Genomic DNA, 23,402 nt, shown 5'->3' on the forward strand with positions numbered 1-23,402 from the left:
ACTCATGGGTACAAAGTTCTAGTTACAAAATATCGAAATCAGAAAAAATACATCGTGGAGATACAATGAGCAGCGTGGTGACTATAGTTAACAATACTGTCTTCTACACTTGAAAGTTTCTAAGGGAGTAGATCTTAAAGTTCTCATCACAAGAAAAAAGGGTGACTCTGTGTGGTGATCGATGCTATCAAGACTTACGGTCTTGATACGTATATTTTACAATATACGTAAATATTGAACCCCCGGAGCGCCTGGGGGGCCTCGTTGGTTCAGCATCTGCCTTTGGCTCAGCTCATGACCCCCTGCTCAGCGGGGAATCTGTTTCTTCCCTCTGCCTCTGCTGCTCCCCCTGCTCCTTCTCTCCCTCTCAATAAATAAAATCTTTTAAAAAAAAAAAAAAGATGTTTTATTTGAGAGAGAGAGAGAAATGAGAGAGAGAGAGTATGAGAGGAGAGAAGTCAGAGGGGGAAGCAGACTCCCCGCTGAGCAGGGAGCCCAATGTGGGACTCGATCCTGGGACGCCAGCATCCTGACCTGAGCCAAAGGCAGGTGCCCAACCAACTGAGCCACCCAAGCACCCCCATAAATAAAATCTTTAAAAAAAAAATAGTGAATCATTATGTTGTATATAATTCTATGTCTATTATATCTCAATTTTTAAAAAAGAAACGATGGATAAGCCAAGAACAGGAAACAAACCTTTCATCATCCAGAAACCACTGTTAAGGTGTATCCTCCAGTCTCCGTCGGTGGGAAATTCTGTCTGAGCTCGAGGACTGGGGAAGCGGGAGGGAAAGGCACGGCCGCCAGAGGGCAGTAGCCCACCCCAGCTTGCCCCGGATTGTGCGGGGACCTGCGGCGGGAGAGGAGAAAGACCTCAGCCTGGAGCCTCCGCCCAGAAGGAGAAGAAGACAAGAATTCTTAACTCCCAGGGGAAGGAGGAATCCGGAGGCAGGGCTTCCCGTGCAGGTGCAGGTGCCGTCTGTCGGCGGCGTGGGGCGGGGCGGGGGGCAGGGGGGTCCCGGGGTCAGAGAGCTGGGAAGGAAGGACAGCCGCAGCCTGGAGCCTTTCATCGCAGGCATCGCTTTCAAGGGAAACCTAAAAAGAAAGTCAAAGTCAACAGCGAGCATACATACATCAGGTCATCATACTGCACACTTGAAACACGTTATAACGGGGGGGCGCTTGGGTGGCTCAGTCAGGCGTCCAGCCCTTGGCTTCAGCTCACGTCATGATGGGGGGGAGGAGGTCCTGCGATCAAGCCCCCTCCCCAAGTCGTGTGGGCTCCCCCACTCAGCTGGGCATCTGTGGTCCCTCTCCCTCTGCTCCTCCCCACTCTCTCTCTCTCTTTCAAACAAATAAAATATTTTTAAAAATAAGTATATATGTTATAATTAAGTTTATCAATTATACCTTAATAAAGTTGGTGGGGGAGAAAAAGAAGAAACATAGAATTCCCGTGGGATCTAGCAATCCCACTCCTACGTGTATACTTACTCAAAAGAACCATGGGGTCCCAAACAGGTACTGGCACAGCCGTGCTTGGGCAGCGGTCCTCCGGTAGTCACAGTAGCCCAAAGGCAGGCGTGTCCATTGGCCACAGAACGCAAAAACAGAATTTGGTAGAAACCTTAAAACCTTCCTTAAAGAGGAAGACACTTGAATGGAGCTTGAAGGACATCAGGCACACTGAAATAAGCCAGTCACAAATAGAAAGATACTGGAAGATTCCATGTCAGTGATGTAGCTAGTAGTCGATTTTGTAGAGACAGAAAGTAGAAGGAGTGGTGGCCAGGGTCTGGGGGCGTGAGTGAGAGCCAGTGTTGAAATCGTGCAGAGTGTGAGTTTTGTTAAAGGGAAAGCGTCTGGAGATGGGTTGTATGACAACATAAACAGACATAGATTCTTAAGAATTACCGTTGTTTTCTTACAGTCAGAAGATGTAATTTGGCGCCTGTAGTTTCATGAAGTGGGTCTCTTCCGATGTTCTTTCAAGATAGGTGACCCCAAATTTGCATACTTTTGGGTAGCATCTTAATGTCTCTTTTTGTCCTCTCTTAAAGGTATGATTTTTAAAAGGGCTTTTATTTAACTATGGAAAGAAATGAATCCATGAAAGGAAACCGTGTCTGGTACTCGGTCAGATCCTACTAAATGTTAGCGCTCTAAACACAATAAAAACTTCCTGGGACTGTTTTTCTTCTTTGTTGCCAGTATTTCTCACTTGTGGGATGCCTGGGTGGCTCAGCTGGTTGGGTGTCTGCCTTCAGCTTAGGGCATGATCTTGGGGTCCTGGGGTCGAGCCCAGCGACCTTGCTGTTGTCGGGCTCCCTGCTCAGCGGGGAGTCTGCTTCTTCTTTCCCCTCTTCCCCCCACACCCCTGCTTGTGTACACTCTCTCAAGTAAATGAATTCTTTTAAAAAAATATTTCTCAGGGCGCCTGAGTGGCTCAGTGTGTTAAGCCTCTGCCTTCAGCTCAGGTCATGATCTCAGGGTCCTGAGATCGAATCCCGCATTGGGCTCTCTGCCTACTTGTGATCTCTGTCAAATAAATAAATAAAATCTTTTAAAAAAATATTTCTCACTTTCTGTCTTTTACTCTCTTAATGGTGGCTTCTGACTTATTAGTCTTTCCTTTATAATTTCTTCATCACTCTCAACCATAAAAAGTCTTCTTCAATTTTGAAATTTAATACATATTTTCTTGGGGCACCTTGGTGGTTCAGTGGGTTAAGCCTCTGCCTTCGGCTCAGATCATGATCTCAGGGTCCTGGGATCGAACCCCATGTCGGGCTCTCTCCTCAAGTGGAGAACCTGCTTCCCCCACCCTCTCTCTGCCTGCCTCTCTCCCTACTTGTGATTTCTCCCTGTGTGTCAAATAAATAAAATCTTTTAAAAAAATACATATTTTCCTGCAGTTAAAAAAAGAGAGAGAGAAATGAATCCAGACTGAAAGACTGATTCGGATTTTTAAAAATCGTGTCCACTTAGTATTCTCAATACATCAGGGACAGACGTGGCCTGAGAAATCATACCATTTATCCCCTTATTTCTCTGACGAGGAACTTGGCTTCGAAGATGTTGTAAGTGATTTGGTTCAAAGTCTGACCCTGCAAGGTTTCACACTTGGGGTTCTGGAATAATCCTAGCTTGCCAACATTCATCAGCAACCCCTTTCACACGTCTCCTCGTGGGCCCCATTTTAGAAAAGTGTGGTCTATCAAACTGCACTTAAGTCATAGGGCACTTATCAGTCAAGTGCATCGAGTGCGAATTAATCCTGAATAGGTATAATCCCAACCTGAGGCACAAAAATGCCATCCTGTTTCTCTTAAAATTGTCTGCACCTTGAAATTGTTGTTCTTTGCAGAACCACTAGAGGGCGGAGAAAACTCTGTCCTCCCACCGACCGCGGGGTGGGGGGTGGGGGCATGGGCCAGTCTCTAGGGCACACACCCCCTTGCCCCCCAAAAAGTGCTTTGCCTCCTGGCTCACATTATCTAGATTTAACCAAGAGCAAGTCTTATTTCCTCTGCCTACTCACGGATTTGGACTAATGTTCTTTGCTTTGCTCCTTCAGTTGGATTTTACACTTTTTTAAATTCTTAGATTATTTAAATCTTTCCATCTGGCTACAGAGACACCTTAATTTCATGCCATTGGATCCCTCATATCCAAATGCAATGCTTTCATAAATTTTCTGGAACTTTATGGAATCCTGCCTTTTTAAAATATTGTCTGACTCTACCAGGGCCAAAACACCATAAAGATATTGAAATGACATCCAAAAATAACATAGTCCCTTTATAACCAACTTTTTATACCATGTACTTTTTTTTTTTAAAGGTTTTATTTATTTATTTTACAGACAGAGATCACAAGTAGGCAGAGAGGCAGGCAGAGAGAGAGAGAGGGGAAAGCAGGCTCCCTGCTGAGCAGAGAGCCCAATGCAGGGCTCCATCCCAGGCCCCTGTGATCATGACCTGAGCCGAAGGCAGAGGCTTTAACCCACTGAGCCACCCAGGTGCCCCTACACCATGTACTTTTTAAATTAGAATACTGTGATGAACCAGTGGCTTTTCACGGACTTCATTTGTTTCAATTACTGGTAATCATTTTTGTAGTTATGTTTCAGCAGTTGAAATGTCATCGGTTGCCTGGGTGGCTCAGTTGGTTGGGCATCTGCCTTCGGCTCAGGTTATGATCCCCGGGTCCTGGGATCCAGCCCCACATCAGGCTCCCTGCACAGTGGGGAATCTGCTTCTCCCTCTCCCTCTGCTTGCCGCTCTGCCTGCTTCTGCTCTCTCTCTCCCTCTGCCTGCCTCGTGCTCTGTCTCTTCTCAAATAAATAAATAAAATCTTAAAAAAAAAAAAAAGTCATAGTTTAGCCAAAGCAATCCTTAAGCTGCCCAAGTAGCCTTTGGACAAAACTGTGCAAATTTTTTTAAGCACCTTGGCTTTCTTTAATAAGACAAGCTCATCTTACACCTGCCCAGGCTTAGAAATTCAATCAGCTAGTTTCCTAAGCCCAATTGGTATTAGAGACCAAACATGAAGACTAGGGATTGTTTACCTGATGTTGTGCTACTGGAATGGGGTGATTTATTGGGCGGTTTGGGGACAGAGATGGAAATTAACACACACACATAGAGGTAAGTTCATAGTCATTTTGGGGGGCACCTGGCAGGCTCAGTTGGTGGAGCATGCCACTTTTGATTTGGGGTTGTGAGTTCAAGTCCCATATTGGGTGGGTGTAGAGATTATTTTAAAAATAAAATCTTTAGGGGTGCCTGGGTGGCTCAGTCACTGGGCATCTGTCTTCAGCTCAGGTCAGGATCCCAGGATCCTGGGTTCAAGCCCCACATCCGGCTTCTTGCTCAGTGGGGAGTCTGCTTCTCCCCTCCCTCTGCCCCTCCTCTGTGCTCATACTCTTTCTCTCTTTCTCAAATAAATAAATAAAATCTTAAAAAATTACTAAGTTCATAGCCATTTTCAATTTAGTCCTGATAGTACTTCCCAAACATGATATGTAAATTCTTTTTTATACCCCATCTCCAACTCTCAATAATATTTGAATCCTTAATCCTATAGTCAAACTATAATTATGCCTTTTTCTTTGATCATAGGTGACTCATGTAATGGTTCACTCTGAAGCTCTTGATTTATAACAAAGCTAACAGAATGACTGAATTATTGGCTTGCCAGTAAAAGAAACATATCCAAAATAGTGATGCTACTATTAACACTTATATAAAATCCAAATTTGTATTTGTACTTGCCTTTGTTCTAAGAGTGTACCGTGGGATATAGAATGAAAGTACTTTGGTCCAGAGGACTCTGAAATAATTGCTAGGGAAGATCTGTTTCAATGTTTCAGTTCATTTTTAGTTTGAAAGGGTCAGAGTTGGACAGTTCTGAGCTCCTGCTATTTTAGCTTCTACTTTTACTTGAGGCCATATTCAGCCACCGTCAGAAGGGTTCATGTTATTAGCCTGCATCATGAAGATAAATCGAAATATTTTTCAACAGTTCCATCTCCAAAGTACTAAATGAGAATTTCCCACTGTCTGGCTCCCCTGCCGTGACTCATGACGGCTCGATGTGCGAGCTTCATTCCCTGGACGTTCTGCAGAGGCTGGACAAACCTAGTCAGACTTCTGCTATTTGGTTTCCCCTAATATATTTAGAATCTACAGTTTCATGTCTCCAAATAGATTTTCATTGTATTAAATTCTATCCTAATATGAAAACTTTTCTGTTACCTGCCTCCTTCCAAACCCCACCCCAGCTAGCTTTTCTTCCTTTTTTCTTTCTTTCTTTCTTTCTTTTTTTTTTTTTTTAAGATTTTATATATTTATTTGACAAGGAGAGAGAGACAATGAGAGAGGGAAACAGCAGGGGGAGTGCGAGAGGCAGAAGCAGGCTTCCCACTGAGCAGGGAGCCTGATTCGGGGCTTGATCCCAGGACTCTGGGATCATGACCCAAAATGAACGTAGACACCTAACGACTGAACGGCCCAGGCACCCGCACCCCCCCAACCCCAATGAGCCTTTCTTTTCTCAATCATACAGGATCGCATTCCCTTCTAATCAGTACATCATGTATACGAAGCATTGTCATAGCAAACCACAGCCCTAAATAATGATTTAGTTTTACAACATATATAAGCCAAGATGGTTTTCCATGTTGCTGTTTTCTAAATACAGTATCAGTTATTTATTTATTTATTTATTTATTTTAACGATTTTTATTTATTTATTTGAAAGACAGAGATCACAAGTAGGCAGAGAGAGAGAGAGAGAGAGAGGAGGAAGCAGGCTCCCTGCTGAGCAGAGAGCCCGATGTGGGGCTCCATCCCAGGACCCTGAGATCATGACCTGAGCTGAAGGCAGCGGCTTTAACCCACTGAGCCACCCAGGAGCCCCCAGTATCAGTTATTTAGATATCTTAATCTACCTCCAGGAAAAATACATACACCCAAACTCACACTGGGTACCTCATTGGGTTAAACGTCCATGTCTTGATTTCTGCTCAGATCAGGACCTCAGGGTGGTGGGATCGAGCTCTGCACTGGGCTCTGTGCCCAGCGGGGAGCCTGCTGTCTCCCTCTCCCTCTGCTCCTCCCACCGTTCATTCTCCCTCAAAAGTAAGTAAATAAAATCCTTTTAAAAAGAAATATTCTTTTAACTCATAAGGTCATAATTCTGACCTTATTTCTCTACACACACATTTTTCTTTTTTTCTTTTAATTTTAATTCTAGTTAATATACAGTATGCATACCTTTTTCTAGTATCAGTATCATAAAATGCAAATAGCTTAGTAATCCTCCAAATCTTCAGTGGCTTTGGAGAAAAACAACCAAGTTGGATATGATTCTTTTAGAGCAGCGAAGAATTATTTCACACATTATATATGCCGCTTTAAAGCTTTTTCTGCAAGGAGACTTCTGACTCTGCTCCTATTGTAGAACGAGTCAGTAGACTTTCAGTCTGGTGATCATACAATATAAATCTGCGCACACACAAATAAAAATCCTTCTCTGGTGGCATCGGGAGTGGCGGGTGCCGTGCAGCCTTGATGAATGGCATTCGGAGAGGGACAAGCCTCTCACAGGTGGGCAGCCATCGAATCTTCGATTCCCGGAGCAGTCGCCGAGCTGAGCATGTGTTCGCCTGGCATGGATGGAACAGCGACTCGTGAGGGGCAAGGAGAGAAGAACCAAGCTCTTTAAGGCTGTAAGGTCTCTAAGCATTTTTTTTTTTAACTCAATAACTGATGATGTATTTTCATGAACCTTAACTTTCCAGTGTTCTTGCTTCTCTGGAGGGCAGTTTCCTAATTGCATCGGTAAAGAAAGATGCCTGTGGATCGGCACTCAGCATCTTTTCCACCCCCTTTCCTGTGCAGAGGCCAGGAGACAAGAACATGTTCCAGGGGGTTTGGAGTACAAGAGAGAACTTGGCAAGTTATAATCAGGGGCACGCTGGGAAGCTCTGGAAGGCAGTGGGGGGTGGGGTGGGGTGAAAGCTGTTTCCACTCTTTTTGCTGTTCTGAGAGTAAGAACAGTCCTGCAGGTGTCGGGTTTTTCTGGGCCAGATACTGGTGTCTGGTGAAGAGATGGGGGCTGGGGGCTGGGGGGCAGTGTAGGGTGCCCAGGCTCTGTTGGCGCAAACCCGGCAGGCAGGCGTGGTGGGACCTGGGGCTGACCATGGGGGCTGGGGAGCCCTCCTGGGGCCGCAGCTTCTTGCTGTGCAACAGTGGCAGCTCTGTTGTCTCCTGCTTACACTGGAGGTGGCCTTTTGGGCATTTGGGAGCGCTGAATTCCCTACACTCAACCCTGTCCCATGTGGCCAGCCAGAAGGGCGCATAGGCACAGGATAAAAAAGGCAGAGATAAACCACAGGACTCTGGGGATGCTGAGGAGGGAGGAGGCAGTGGGGGACGAAAGGGCATTCACTGGGCCATGACAAGTAGAATAGAATGTTCCCAGCAGGGACTCCCGAAGAACTCAAGGAGGAGCTTCAAATACCTGCTGGGTCCAGAGGTCAGAGACAACACCTCGGGCAGTACCCGGGAAGGAATTACTCTGCGCTCTTCTCTGTTTTGACCTAGGAAGGGTCAGGAAGTCGTCTGCAAGTTTGGGGTGCTCAGAAACATCAGGTGGAGGAAACAGAAGGGAAACGGTGTTGCTGGGGCGCCTGGGTGGCTCAGTAGGTTAAGCATCTCACTTTTGATTTTGGCTAGGGTCCTGCTCTCAGGGTCCTGAGATGGAGCTCTGTGCTCAGTGGGGAGCCCGCTTGAGGTCTCTCTCTCCCCACCTCCCTCTGCCCCTCCCTCTCTAAATACATGGATAAAATCTTAAAAATCAAGTTCAAGGCTCTGAGTATTACATGGAGTTGAAATCATATAAATAGATTTGAAATCATATAAATCAAGGGGCACCTGGCTGGCTCTATCTGAGAAGCGTGCAATTCTTGATCACAGGGTCATGAGTTCAAGCCCCTGCAGGGCAAGGACTTCGCTTAATAAATGAATAGAATTATACAAATCAAGACCATGTTTGCAACTCTGGAACTTTTTGTTACCTCTGTGTGATTAAAAAATTATAAGGCTGTCTAAGTTTTCACCCAGGAGCAAGGGAAGCATTTTTCACACTGAGTAACATTTTTTTTTTTAAGATTTTATTTATTTGAGAGAAAGAAAGAGCACGAGCAGGAGGTAGGCAGAGGGAGAGAGGGAAGCAGACTCCCCACTAAGCAGGGAGTCCGACATGAGACTCGATCCTGGGACCCCGAGACCATGACCTGAGCCGAAATCAAAAGACAGATGCTTAACTGACTGAGCCACCCCAGGAGCCCCCAAACCATAAGAGAAGCTCCATGATAGAGAACCATCTGAGGGTTGATGGAGGGAGGTGGGTGGGGATGGGCTAGATGCACGATGGCGGTTAAGAAGGGCACTTGCTGGGGCGCCTGGGTGGCTCAGTGGGTTAAGCCTCTGCCTTCAGCTCAGGTCATGATCCCAGGGTTCTAGGATCGAGTCCCCCATCGGGATCTCTGCTCAGCGGGGAGCCTGCTTCCTCCTCTCTCTCTGCCTGCCTCTCTGCCTACTTGTGATCTCTGTCTGTCAAATAAATAAATAAAATATGTAAAAAAGAAAAAAAAAGGAAAAAAAAAAAAAAGAAGGGCACTTGCTGTGTTGAGCACTGGGTGTTATACATGTCATGAACCACTGAATTCTCCTCCTGAAACTAATACTGCACTGTAAGTTAACTAACTAGAATTTAAATAAAAATTTGAAGAAAAAAATGTTGTTGTGATATTTGAATAGTATTTTGGATGGACAAAAACCACATTTTTGGTCTCCTGCACATTTTACCTTTGTTTCTATTTGATATGCAGTCTACGGGGGAGGGAGGGTACTTTCTGAAGTCAGGGTTGCTTTTTTTTTTTTTTTTTTAAGTAATCTCTAAACACCCAGTGTGGGGCTAGAACTCACCACCCCAAGATCAAGAGTTGTATGCTGGGGTGCCTGGGTGGCTCAGTGGGTTAAAGCCTCTGCCTTTAGCTAAGGTCATGATCTCAGGGTCCTGGGATGGAGCCCCAAATTGAATCCGGCTCTCTGCTCAGCAGGGAGCCTGCTTCCCCACCTCTCTCTCTGCCTGCCTCTCTGCCTACTTGTGATCTTTCTCTCTCTGTGTCAAATAAATAAATAAAATTTAAAAAAAAGAAAAAAAGGACTGTTAAGACCTCTTTCATATATACATATAGATATATAGATATTTACTGTAGTTACCGTGGTTACAAATCCACAAATCTAGTTTCTCTTAAACTTTGTTTTACTTTATTTATAAACCTAATTACTTTTAGTTACAAATCTAATAAAATTTAACTATTACTATAAGGGGGAGTTTCACCACTCACTTCCTTTAATTATCTTAAACATTTTAAATGACGTTTACAAATTTAATATATTTAATTTTCTTTTCCAGTATTTCAACTATGTACAAGGCTATGTAATTCTTACAAATATAGTAAATCAAGTTTATTTTTTATATTACTTTCAATTTAAACTTATAACTGTAAATCAATTACTTGATTATAAACTTCAAGTTGGAATCATAAAACTAATATTTGTATATTTTAATAAGCCAAACTGTAAATATTTTATGTACTTAGAGCAATACAACCAAATCATTCTTAAATGTATCATGTACCTTAATAGTATTAAAATATTAATGAAATTAATAATCCATATTATTTTACTCTTAACTCTTAGCTTCCAAGAATAAAAAAAAGATATTTACTGATTTGGGAACTCCTGGGTGGCTTAGTGGGTTAAGCCTGGGATTCTTGATCTCAGCTCATATCTTGATTTCAGGGTGGAGAGTTCAATGCCTGCCTTGGGCTCCACGCTGTGCACAGAACCTATTTAAAAAAGAGAGAGGGGCACCTGGGTGGTTCAGTGGTTAAAGCCTCTGCCTTCAGCTCAGGTCATGATCCCAGGGTCCTGGGATGGAGCCCTGCATCTGGCTCTCTGCTCTGCTCTGCAGGGAGTCTGCTTCCCCCTCTCTCTGCCTGCCTCTCAGCCTACTTGTGGTCTCTCTCTCTCTGTGTCAAATGAATAAATAAAATCTTTAAAGAGAGAGAGAGAGAGAGAGAGAGAGAGAGAGGCTTACCTGCTTAAAACAATAAGGCATTCCCTAGAGGGTTAAGATTCACCGTGAACCCAGAGATGCATATCTATCAGCGCTGTTGCTGAAAGCCCAAGTGTGACAATCACATCACATACCCTGTGCTTGGACCCAAACTTAGCTCTCGCAGCCCGGCTGGTTTGCCCCCACTTTCTCCCTGTGAATGAAACTGATATTAACACCAGGGGGGACTAAGTAAGGTTTGTGTTTCTTGCTCTTTAAGATTTTTTTTTTAATTTATTTATTTGACAGACAGAGATCACAAGTAGGCAGAGAGACAGGCAGAGAAAGAGAGGGAAGCAGGCTCCCTGCGGAGCAGAGAGCCCGATGCGGGCCTCGATCCCAGGACCGTGGGATCATGACCCGAGCCGAAGGCAGAGGCTTTAACCCACTGAGCCACCCAGGCGCCCCAAGATTTTATTTACTTATTTTTCTAGAGAAAGAGAGCAGGGCAAGCCTCTAGAGGGAGGAGCAGGGGGAGGAGCCCAGGCAGAGGAACCCGGGACTCCGACTCCGCGCGGAGCTCTGACCTGCGGCAGGATTTGACCTCAGCCAAAACCTGGAGTTCCTCCCGCAGCCGGCGGGGCCACCCGTGCGCTCCTGGGCTGTGTCTCTGACGCTGTGTTTAGGGGCAGGTGTCTAGAAAGTTACGGCCCTTTTTCAGGGGTGTTGATGAGCATTTTCTGATTGCCTTCCCCAAAGCTGGTCACTGGTGCGCATCCCGTAACAGCGCGTTATCACCCCCGTCTCACCCAGGCAGGGCGCGGAGTATGATCTTCACTGTCCCCCGTCGCCTCCGCCGATCTGAGCGTGGCCAGGGACGCCTCGTTGTTTGCGGTTCATGTATTTCGTCGCAAGGGTGGCTGAACGCGTTTCGTGTGTTCACTGCGCACCAGCTTTCCGGGTGTGCCCCGCCGCGGCCGCAGGTAGGCCCGGGGCAGGTGCGGCCGAGCGCGCGATTCCGGGCCCCGCGGCCAGGGGGCGCTGCCGTCCGAGCCCCCACCCGGACCCGCTCTACCCACGCCCCGTCCGGGCTGGGGCGGGCGGGCGGGCGGCCGGCGGCGGGGGCGGGGGCGCAGGCGCAGGCGGGGCGCCGAGGTTGGCGTCTGCTCTCGAGCGGTAGCCGGAGGGGCCGCAGCATCATGACGGTGGGCGCCAGGCTGCGCAGCAAGGCGGCGAGTGGTTTCCTGCGCCGCGGGCCCCGGGGCCGAGCGCGGGCGGACGGGGACGAGGAGGCGGCCGCCCTCCTGGAGCAGCCGGAGCGCGGAGACGAGGCGGCGAGCGGGGCGAGCGCGGGGCGCCCGGGGGCCCGGAGCGCGCGCAAGGTGCACCTGGCCGTGCTCCCCGAGCGCTACGAGCCGCTGGAGGAGCCGGCGCCGGCCGAGAAGCCCAGGAGGAGGTACCGGCAGAAGCTGAAGAAGTACGGCAAGGTAGGGCCCCACGCCCGCCCGCCGCCCGCGGGCTCAGGGTGCGGGCGGCCCGACCCCCGGCTTCCTGACCGATCGCCTTGAGGGTGGGCGTCGGGTCCCCACCGCCCGGCCGCGCTCCGCTTCTCGGAGCTGCCCTTGGCGTCCTCTCTCCAGCCGTCGTTAACAGACACGGACGAGGGTTCTGTCCACTGGGAGGTGAAGGAAAACTCGATCGCGAGTAACCGCAGAACCCAAACCGGAGCTGGGGTATGGGGGGGGGCGCGGACCAATCCAACCCCTAACCCCCGGGGCTGCGCCTGGTAACGTTCCCAGCACGTCCCAGCATCCCCGTGGTTCTGATCCTGGTGTGCCTTACACCCGCCTTGTACAGCCGGCAGGACAGAAATCCGTGTCCCTATTTTACAGATGGGAATACGGAGGCATTAGCGTGGTGGGGTGACTTGTAGAGGGTGACCCAGTTGGAAAGTAGGGAGTTGCAGGCCGGTTCATCTGTTCCTGGCAACGTCCTCTCCAGGATATCCCACCAGCTGAGAATTGTTTGGGTTTTTCTCCTTAAGTTCCAGAGGTTATTTCCAGGGCCTGGGAGCACGACAGTACATAAATAGGCACTTGTTGAATCTACTTTTCTCTTCCCCCAGCTGGCCACTCTTACACCGTGGGACCTGCAAACATACCGCTGCCTTTTGCCTTGGGGGGCTGGGGGGCAGAGGAAGGAGGGGAGACAGAGACGAGGGGTAGAGAGAGAGAGAGAGAATATGAAGATGGGATCAAATGACAGTGTCCTTCTCAGAGATCGAAGCCCAAGGCAGTGCCTAGGCGAGTCACTTGAAGCTACTTCTGCCCCCACCTCCTGGGACTGGGCAAGGCCACCCAGAAGAAGATCATAAAACTCAACTGTGTTCTGGCCAAAGGCCGGATCTGATTCACAGTCTCTTTGTCTGTGCCTCTTAGCCTGTCTAAAACCATCTGGTTTCTGCTCCTAGAAACTTGGGTGTATCATCCCCTGTAAAGGCCAGTCAGTGGGTTTGGCACAGTATACGGGCAGGCAGTGAGGTCGGGACTCTCAGGCTGGGTCCTGCTAGAACTGACCCATCTGGTCTCAGTTCAGCACCACAAAACCACCACTGGCCTCCCAGCTGGCGAACCTGGTAGTGGGGACATCTCGGGTCAGGGGCTGGCATGTGGAGATGCTTTTTGGGTGCTCATTTCGTGCAGGGATCATGTGAACCACCAGAGATAACGAAACAGATACAGTGCAGTCCTGCCCTAGTGAAGTGCACACCTCCTGGGGAGATCCCGGCAGAGTCCGGCCACCACCAGGGAGCCACATGGTACAGAGTCCTTGAGATGAGGGTGTTAAAGTCAGGTGACATGAGAACTGGGCAGGGAAGATTGAGGTTTCAGAGGTTAAGGATGAGGTACTATATCACACTTAACCAGGATGGCAGCTACTTAAAAAAATAAAAATAAACAAAAAAACCAGAAACAAAAAATAACAAATGTTGGCAAGGTTGTGGAGAAATTAGAATTCTGCAGATTGCTAATAGAAATGTAAAATGGTGCAGTTGCTATGGTAAACAGTTTGTGGAGTTTCCTCCAAAAATTAAGCATAGAACTACTGTTTGATTTAGCAGTTCAGCTCCTAGTTATATACCCAAAATAACTGAAAATAAGTACTGAAGTCTACATACATGTATTTGAGGGAGACAACATAGAGAACATATTCACATGTTCATAGCAGCATTATTCAAAATAGCCAAAAGGTGACAACAACTCCTGTGTCTGTCAGCTGATAAATGATAAAATGTGGTATATATACATTGTGGAATATTACTCAGTCATAAAAAGGAATGAAATCCCATTACGTTCCACAGCGTGGATGTGATGGAGGCTGGCTGGGTCCAAGGAGGGCCCTTGGCTCCGTGCAAGACGGCACTCAAAACTCGAGCTTCTAGAGGAAGTGAGAGCAGAGTTCATTGAAGACAGAGAGAGAGAATATAAATACAGAGTGTGTTGGAGACTTGGAAAGAAAAGGGAGTCTGGTCTGGGCTTGGGGTTTTCACTGGGACTTAGTGTTTTTACTGAGGATGACGGGCTGGTGCAAGTGTCGTCTTAGGCATCTAGGAACAAAGATGAGGGTTGAGGTGTCTGTCCTTCAGAAGTCCCTTGGCGCCGGGGATCTTGATGAGTCACTGGTCTTGGAACCACCCTGCCTGGTCACTCCTTAGATGCTACCTGTTGTGCCGGAAGACTCGAAAGCAATTGTTGAAACCTTGACCTTTACAAGGAGAACATACATTATCTGTTCTATGAGGTGTGTGTAGGGCACCGGCTGCAGGTCCTGGCAGAAAAAAGAATGAACAAAACAGTTTGTCTTGGGGTCCCTTTAATTTCCCTCTCTCAGATGAACCTCGGAAACTGTGCTAAGTGAAAGAAACCAGACACATGGGGTCACGTGCCATGAGCTTGGATGGTTCTGTTTCTATAGAATGTCCAAAATCGGTAAATGCAGAGAGAGGGAAGCAGATGGGTGGTTGCCGGGGACTGGGGAGACGGAAAAATGGGGAGCGGGGGCAAGTGTGTAACAGGTGCAGCTCTTCCTTTTAGGGCTGGTGAAGATGTATTGGAAGTCGGTTGAGGTGCTGGTCACACGGCACTGTCCGTGTACCAGATGCCACCAAATATTTCACTTTAAAATGGTGAGTTTTTGTTTTGTGAATTTCACCACAATTAAAAAAAATAAAAGAGGTAAAATGGACCCGACAGAGAAGGGGTGGCATCCAAGGCGGAGGGAACAGCCCAGGCAGGGATGTGCGCGGCTGGAAGCTGTTCTGTCTTACCCTCGGTGGGTAGACCCCGGAAGCCAGAGGAGAGGACGCTGTCCCATTCGAGTTGGACGCGCCCTCCCTGCCTTCAAATTCCCACTTTCTTGGAGGCATCTGGGAAGGTAACCAGTTCGGTTCCACCGCGGGAGAAGGAAAGAGCCCACCCCGCTGTGCCGAAAATCCACGGCCACAGCCAGGCCCCCGCCGGAAGTGTGGGGAGGTGAGTCTCCAGGCTTCAGCTACCCACGTGAATCTTCCCCTTTCCGGGCCTGTTGGAATAAGGAGGGACTCGTGAAGGCGCCGCATTGTTAATGGACGCTTTTCCTCCAAGGAAGGGGGCGTGGCACTTCCTATTCATCCGTTCACCGTCCAGCCCGACACCCACGTCCCTTCCTGCTTCTGTTTAAAGAGGCATTTGTGGGGGCTTCTGGGAGGCTCAGTGGGTTAAAGCCTCTGCCTTGGCCTCAGGTCATGATCCCAGGATCCTGGGATGGAGCCTCAAGTTGGGCTCTCTGCTCAGCAGGGGGCCTGCTTCCTCTTCTCTCTCTGCCTGCCTCTCTGCCTACATGTGATCTCTGTCAATAAATAAATAAATAAATAATCTTAAAAAAAAAATAAAGAGGCATTTGTGAAATGCAAAAGGATTTCTCCTCTCCTGCTGCCCTGTGGTCCCCAGGGCCCACCCAGCTGGTCCCACCTCCCAGAGGCTCGGGCTGGGGGGCGGGTGTGCGGGGACTCCTGCCTGGTGCTGTGTAAGGGTGTGAATGTTCACATGGTGCTTTAATGGTTCAAGGGCTGTGTTCTGGGGACACGGAAGGGGCAGGGACAGACGTTGGCAGTTCTGCCGCAGCATGGCAGCAGCTCGGCTGCCCATTTCCTGAGGGACACCCCTCAATTATCCCCAGAACCTTGGAAAGTGGAGGGGGACCCCCCATTTTGCAGCAATAGAAACCAGTTTAAGGAAGTTGTGCTCTTCAGGGCTGCACAGCTGGAGAGTAGCCAGCCAAGCTGGGAGGCAGGAGTCTCACCTGCCAGTTGGGTTGAGGGGACTGACCTCCAAAACTTAGCTTAAGATGAGAGGCCACCTTTCCCAGGCACCCCTGAGAGCCGCGGGAGACGTGTGGATGAGGACAGTAAGTACGTTTTGTCCACTAGGCAGCTAGGAGAGGATGGGAGGGGGAAATTCAGTGTGTGGAGGAGCCTTTATCTCAAGGGGGAGAAAAATTGTCTTTATGCTCTCGGGGCATCTGGTAAGGACAGGGGCACCGGAGCCCTGCCCCCTGTTGGTTTGGGGACTTTGAGGCTGGGCCTACCACTTGGCTTAAGTTTCCTTCTCTGTGACCTGGAGTAAAAAGAGGGTTTTAAAACCTGGCAGGTTGGTAAGTCTTCTGTGATGGTTGGCTGCTGTCTTAGGGCGGGGGTTGGGGGGGATGAAGGAGAGACCTCGTAGGACTGTTGACTTTCTGATTCCTTTTTTTTTTTTTTTTAAAGATTTTATTTATTTATTTGACAGAGAGATCACAAGTAGGCAGAGAGGCAGGCAGAGAGAGAGAGAGAAGGAAGCAGGCTCCCCGCTGAGCAGAGAGCCCGACGTGGGACTCGATCCCAGGACCTTGAGATCATGACCTGAGCCAAAGGCAGCGGCTTAACCCACTGAGCCACCCAGGCGCCCCTCTGATTCTTTTTTAATCAGAACTCAGTAACTCAGAAAAAACCTCCGTCTCAGCTTTGTACCAGGTCCTGACCGCATTTCAAACTGGAGACTTGATCTTCATATTCGGGGAAAAGTGATCTTTGTGGGCAGCTGGGGTTTTGTTTTATTTGTTTTGTGTTTTGTTTTGTTGGAAACTGGAAGGGAATGGTGAGTCCCTGACTTCACTGGGGGCTTAGTTGAATATACGAAGAACCCCCAGAAAGCATGATGTCCTAGGACAGCTATAATAGATCACCACCAGCATGCCGGTTTAGGACCCACACGAGCTGGTCAGGGCTGGAGGCCAGAAGTCCAAAATCACGGTCACTGTGCTGAAGTCCCCAGGCCGGTTCCCGTGCGGGCATCAGGGAAAAACCAGTTTCTTTCCGGCTTCCAGAGGTCCCCATCCTCCCGCACCCAGGCCAGCAGTGCAAGTCCGTGGACCTCAGCCTCTGCTTCTGTCACGACGACACTGCATGCTGTGTGACTTGTGTCCCTCTTAGAAGGACGACTGTCCTCCTTTGGGTCTTTATGAATATATAGGGGCCCTTAGAATGATTGGCCCCACATGAATAACCCAGGACCATCTCCCCCATCTTAAGACCCTTAATCACATCTGCAGAATCCCTTTGACCCCAGAAAGCCATATATTTACAGGATCTTGGGATTGGGGGGCCGCATTCTTCATCCTACGATGCTCCCCTGGGTCCTCCATGCCCCACAGCTTCTCCAAGAGATGATTTGGTTTGAAAACTTGACTCACATCAAGAATTCCAAACCTCCCTCAAGTGACACTGAAATGGTCGTTGATAGATACTTTATGTTTCTTTGTATCGCTTTTCTGGAACCTGTGTTTTGACAACGTTCCAGCTAATGAGCTATTTTAGCAGCTTCTTTCTAAATGGCGAAGGTGAAGTGAGGAGCAGTTTTTGCAAATACCTGGCTGGGGAAAGGGGATGCACAGAGGCCAGAGATGTCCGGCTCAATGCAGGCGCCCGCGATTCCCGATCCCCGTGGCACTGCGTATAAAGTACGGTTCACACTTGCTCCCAGGGAACAGTCTTTCTGTTACTGTTATTTCAGGGAGGAAAGTAAAATTCTCCTGCCGAATCTCATTATGCATTTATAGAACAGTCTCTCTCAGCAGCCTCACGCCACCCCCCACGGGCACCCTGGTGTCTCACTGAGGAGTCCATGGGCGCTATGCCAGGAGTCAGTGTCTAGAGAAGCCATCTAAGTCTCCCGGCTTTCCCTCCCGGGCTCCTTATGGAGCCTGCGAGGTTCCACAGGAAAGACCCGGGCCCTTTCTGGGCGCTGGGGGTACGGCCGTGAGCAGGAGCCCCGTCATCCCGGAGAGAGGGCAGGTCAGCCTGCCGGACAGAGGAGGTTTGCTGGGTAGCGTTGGCTCTGAGCTTCGTGACTGTGATCAGGCATTTTAAGCAAAACCAGGAATTTTAAGTATTTACTGGGAGTTGGAAAGGTCAGGGGGCTGAGAGACGAGGTGTGTGGTAGAGCCCAAGTCACCCACACGGATGTTTGACTGCATTGAAGGGTGAGGATGAAAGCTGGGGGTGGGAAGTGGAGGGGGTGCGGTGGGCGACAGCACCATTAATATTGGGGGCGTCTCTGCTTCCTGTTGGCCATCCCATTTGAATCCTGGGATGTCGCCTGTCCAGCACCAGGCCTTGCAGAAAAGAAGTGAAAGGCAAGAAAGTGCAGCGTAGTCCTTACCCTGGCGGAGTGTACAATCGTACTGCAGGGTGCGGCGGGAGAGAACAGCGGGAGATGGAGACAGTGTGCGGGCTGCGGGCGTCTGCCCCGGAGCTCAAGGGAGGGCAGGGTGGGCTTTCAGACAGGTGAGGGCAGGGACACCGGACCCTGCCTGGCGATGATGCAGGGACTGGGCTGGAACAGAGAAAAGAGTAGACTTTGGTTCAAAAATAAAACCAGGGCGGGACGCCTGGGTGGCTCAGTCAGTTAAGCGTCGGCCTTCAGCTCAGGTCATGTTCCCAGGGTCCTGGGATCAAGCCCCCTCCGCCTGCCGCACTCCCTGCTTGTGCGTTCTCTTACTCTCCTGTACTCTGTCTCTGACAAATAAATAAGTAATAAATAAACAGGCACCTGGGTGGCTCAGTGGGTTAAAGCCTCTGCCTTCGGCTCAGGTCATGATCTCAGGGTCCTGGGATCAAGCTCCGTATCAGGCTCTCTTCTCAGCAGGGGAGCCTGCTTCCTCCTCTCTCTCTCTGCCTGCCTCTCTGCCCACTTGTGATCTCTCTGTCAAATAAGTAAAATCTTAAAAAGTAAATAAATAAGTAAGTAAATAAAACAACAGACCAACAAACCAGGGGCGCCTGCTGGTTCAGTCAGTAGAGCCTGTGACTCTGGATCTCAGGGTTGTGAGTTCCAGCCCCGTGTTGGGTGTGGAGCCTGGTTGGAAAACAAAAGGGGTTTGGTTTTGGATCTGGCATCCTCAGTGCTGTTCCCAAGATGTCCGAGTGGTCTGGAAATGTGCAGGGCTTGAAGATCCGTTGCCAGATGATGACATCTGTGCTGAGCCCCCGCATGTGCGTGGCGGGGGGTGGGGGGGACAGATGTGGAAACACGGGATGTGGCCCGTTTGTCCTGACGGTCCTTTCCTGGGTCACCGTTGCGTGGGAGCGACTGCAGAGCTGCCTAACCCGCCCCTTTGCTTTTCTCTTCTCTTCCTGAAAAACAGAACGTGGGGAAGGTCGTCACCAAGGGATGCCGCTACGTGGTCATCGGCCTTCAAGGCTTCGCCGCGGCCTACTCTGCCCCGTTCGGAGTAGCCACCAGCGTGGTCTCGTTCGTGCGCTAGCGGGAGCTGCGGGGCCGAGCTCTGGCGCGGACGGCCGCTCCGCTCTGGGACCACCCTTGACCTGAACCCACAGAACCCTTGGAGGAGATCAGTGTCTTTCCTGGCTGTATCGGATCAATGTTATGAATGGAACATCCCTGCGCATCGCTGAGCTTTTCGTGACTTAGGACCCAGGCGGCTCCCGACGGACAATCCCGCAGAGAATCAGGCCTGCCTTAGGTTTGGGGTCACCGTGTGCAAACACCGAAGGCTTCCCGGGGTGGCAGCCGCGGCGGCGGGACTGGGCCGGCAGCAGACACTTGGCAGACGGGGCACCGCGGGTGGGTAGCCGGGTGGTGATGACAAGGGGGCAGAGGGCTGTTGACCTGGACCAAGATGATTTGTTCTGTTCTGGAAAGGTCGCAGGCTGACATGGTGCTCACGGCCCTCGGCTGCCTCGCTTCTGGGGGCAGCCCGGGAGCTGTTTGTCTGTCCTGCACCCCATCTCCCCTCTCCAGCCCTTTGTCACCAGGAGTATAATCACGGGCTTGAGGAGAAGAAGAAACAGGGAAGGAAAATCTCTTGCAAGGTGGGGATGCGTTGAAAACTGTCGATGATGTGTGTGACTGTGTAAAGCTGATAAATTTGTGTCTCTCCCCGCCCCCCCAGCCCACGAATGTGCAGCTGGAGGGGAGGGAGGGGGGGTGCTCAGGGCCGGCTGGGTGGGCTGGAGCGGCGGCTGGAGGGAGCACCGCTGCCGCCTGGGCCGGGGCGCTGCGGCTGCCAGTTCTGAGCTGCTCGCCTGTGCAGGCAGTCGGCGGCCTCCTGACTCCCTGCAGCTGCTCGCCTCTGTGCCCTTGGGAGAGAGGGAGACACTGCGCCTAGCAAGAAAAATGTGCGATTTTGGAGATGGAACCAGTACGTAGGAGACGGGTGTGCCGGAAGTAGAAACAAGAAAGAGGGTGGACGGGAGGCGTGGGAGTCCAGGAGCCAGGTCTGGTTCCTCAGCCCTGGGAAACCTCAGGCGAGCTGGGCTTGCAGCTCCGGGGAGGGACCAGGGATGCCGGGTGGCCAGGGGTGCCGTGGCTGGTGCTGAAAATCCCCCTGAAGCCCGAGCTCTCACTGGCTGCCTCTGTAGCATCCTTTCCTCTCGTGCTGCCAAGCTGGTCCACATCTCACCTGGATTCAGAGCTCAGCGCCGCATGGGTCCTGGGTGCTCCCCCGGGACCACCCAAGGACTGCCATTGGACCCTTGGCCAGTGAAGTAAAAGAAAGAGGAGGCCCCTTTTACCGTACCCCTCCGCCAACCCCCCGCATAGCCCACTGCTGCGACTCTTGACAGAAGACCCAGAAGGCCAAGGGGTTGTAGCCGACCCATCTGTAGGGCGTGGCCACACCCCCATGTTGCCCTGAGCAGGTCCCCAGGCCTTGCAGAGGCAGCCTCAGGGCTCAGGCCTCACCAGCCAGAAGAACCAGGTGGCACCAGGATGTGGAGAAGGTGGGTGGAGAAGACAGACAGAGGGACAGAAACAGGAACCGGTGTAGGAGAGCGTTGTAGCTAGACGCTCCGGAGGCCGTGTTGAGGAAGAACTTGGGCCCCACTCTGCATCATCCATACTTGGGAGGAAAAGACACAACAAGCGGTCTCGTTTCCATCAGATGATGAAGTGGATGACGAGAGCACATTTTCAGCCACGGAAGATCACGACGGCTTGCCTGGGCACACTGGGACTCGGGGGAGAGAGACCCAAGTGGAAGAAACAGCCAAGCAGGGTTCAGTGGGAGAGCCAGGCCTCTGGGGCCTGTGACGGGCCTGGCGGGCGTCTGTCCGTGGTGGCCCAGGGGTGCTGACCTGCCCCAGAGGAGTCTACCGAGTCCCCTACTGAGGGGAGCAGAAGTGGGACTCTGGAAGGACCCAGAGCTGCCGAGGCCTGTCCCCTGAAGACCTTCCCCGCCCCATCCCCAAATTGGAGACACTCTCAGGCCAAGCACATTTGGCCCTTGAAATTTGAATTGTCTGATGAATAATCAGCCTAGGAATGTCATCCGTCAGAATCTCGCAGGGATTGTCCTGGGAGCCAGATTCCTGTGTACAGAAGATGACCTTGTCCAGACTCCTGAGTGCTCATTTCCCTGGCCAGGGCATCCATGTTGCAGATTAGCTTTTTCCCTATTTCTCTGTCTTCAGTTGGTGGTGGTGGTGGTGGTGGGGTGTGTGTGTGTGTGTGTGTGTGTGTGTGTGTTTATGTTTCATGTCAGGGTCCACACCTTACTGAGAACTGAGCTGTAGAGCTTTGCCTTTCCGCGCTTGACCAAGAGGCTTCTTTTGTATCCTTTTCTTACCCTGTGATGTAAATAAAACCCTCCATTGTGTAACGTGTCTGTGTGTGACATTTTTTTCCTCGCTTTCCAGCCTTGCCAGTGATTCCCGCAGCGTCCAGCCAAAGCTGACTTCACAGGGCAGGCGAGGGCCGGTCGAGGACCTCCTTGGGGCCACCCACGCCACCACGGGGAGCCCAAGGCCGCCCCAAGGGGAGGAGGAGGGCCCCCGATTCATCTGGAACTCTGCTTAGGTGTTAAGGAGGGGTTAAGGAGTTGTGTAGAAACAGCAGAATAGGCTTTAGTGTACAGAAGAAGCCTCAGCTCACGCATTTGTGGGAAGTGAAAATTTCCAGAACCTCCAATAGTTGAAAACTCCAGAGCCAGAATGTGTAGCTTGAAGACAGAGTCTGGGTATAAAGAAGGAGATAGTTTTTATCACTTCACCAGGCCAAGGAGGCAGGGTGCCTCCAGGGTGCCACCCAGGGTCAAAAGGCTGAGTGAGGGTCTTAGAGGAAAACACAGGATCTGGGAGCATTTGATAGGAATCGGGTCTGAGCCGTGTTCACCATGTCTTCAAGCCGGCGCTGGCCATCGGCGTCTTGTTACTAAGTCTCAACTTTGATATGGAGCTCCGGAGCTCCTGGAACGTAGGATTTTACAGAAAAGCCAAGAGGGGAGGGAGAGAAGCTTCAAGAACGGAGAAACTTGTTCAGTTGAAAGATAGGCCTTGCTGAAGCAGGAGTATGTCCATAATTTCCATCCATCTTTACATTTCCATTGAGGTTTCACAATTTTGATGGAGGAGCTCCTGTGGGGCCAGGAAGCTGCGTTTTGCACTAGTGAGTCAGAAGATTGGGCAATGCTGGCCCCTGGGGGTTGCTGTAGGTTGCAGCTGCCAGTGGACTGCCCAGGTGGGAGCCTGGGGTCTGTCCAACCTGAGCCGGGGAGCGAGGGGGTACCTGGCAGGTGCCAGCCCTAGGCGGGCATATGTAACAAGCCCTTTGTTGAGAGTCCCCGCTGGAGCTGTGGGAAAAGGCATAGTGGGAGTTCTGCACCCACAGGGGATGGGTGAGTTTTCCAATACCACCAAGGCGTTCTCTGACCCCAGCTGGGTGTTCTACAGTTTGATTCCGTTCTAGCACTGTTCCCTGGAGAGAGCAGCGGATCCCTCGGATGAAAGGGCTTAGTCCTCTGGCAAGACCGGTCCAAGCTTCCTGCCACCTGTGCTTTTTCATTGACCAGCTAAAGATGGAGGTTCCTACAACACCCTTGGGTTCTGTTCCTTTGCTAGAGCGGCGCACAGAACTCAGAGAAACATTTTACTCCACTACCTATTTATTACAAAAGGCTCTAACTCGGGAGCAGCTGGATGAAGAGATGTATAGGGCAAGATCTGAGGAGAGGGTCCAGAGCTTCCGTGCCTCTCTAAACACACCCGTCTCCCCAAATCTCCAGCGTGTTCCCCAACCTGGAAGGGCTCTTGAAGCCTGATCTTATGGAGACGAGTCGTGGGACGATTGATTACATCAGTGGCAACTGGCCATAGAATTCAATCTCTGTCCCTGCTCCCTCTCCCGGGAGGTCTGGAGGAGGCAGAAAGTTCCAAACCTCTAATCACAGGG

At 50.4% G+C, this 23,402-nt stretch overlaps 1 protein-coding gene and 1 long non-coding RNA gene across 3 annotated transcripts; one reads left to right on the top strand and one right to left on the bottom strand.

Moving 5' to 3' along the window:
• Window positions 1-6,360: 6,360 nt before the first annotated feature.
• Window positions 6,361-11,720, bottom strand: LOC123392345. 2 transcript variants are annotated; one of them, XR_006607070.1, is made up of 3 exons: window positions 11,448-11,720; window positions 10,309-10,429; window positions 6,361-7,174 (listed from the first exon to the last, which is right to left on the bottom strand). It is a non-coding gene; the product is annotated as an uncharacterized LOC123392345 (long non-coding RNA). The 2 variants fall into 2 exon arrangements; XR_006607071.1 differs by having other exon boundaries at window positions 11,226-11,720.
• A 23-nt stretch (window positions 11,721-11,743) lies between these two features.
• CUNH1orf115 (chromosome unknown C1orf115 homolog) lies at window positions 11,744-21,834 on the top strand. The gene is made up of 2 exons (XM_004751511.3): window positions 11,744-12,125; window positions 19,360-21,834. The coding sequence occupies exons 1-2, from the start codon at window positions 11,838-11,840 to the stop codon at window positions 19,477-19,479; spliced, it is 408 nt and encodes a 135-aa protein (XP_004751568.2). The 5' UTR covers window positions 11,744-11,837; the 3' UTR covers window positions 19,480-21,834.
• Window positions 21,835-23,402: the final 1,568 nt, after the last annotated feature.

This window comes from Mustela putorius, unplaced genomic scaffold (assembly GCF_011764305.1).
Source record: "Mustela putorius furo isolate JIRA1106 unplaced genomic scaffold, ASM1176430v1.1 tig00000508_pilon_pilon_pilon, whole genome shotgun sequence".
Taxonomy (NCBI): Eukaryota; Metazoa; Chordata; class Mammalia; order Carnivora; family Mustelidae; genus Mustela; species Mustela putorius.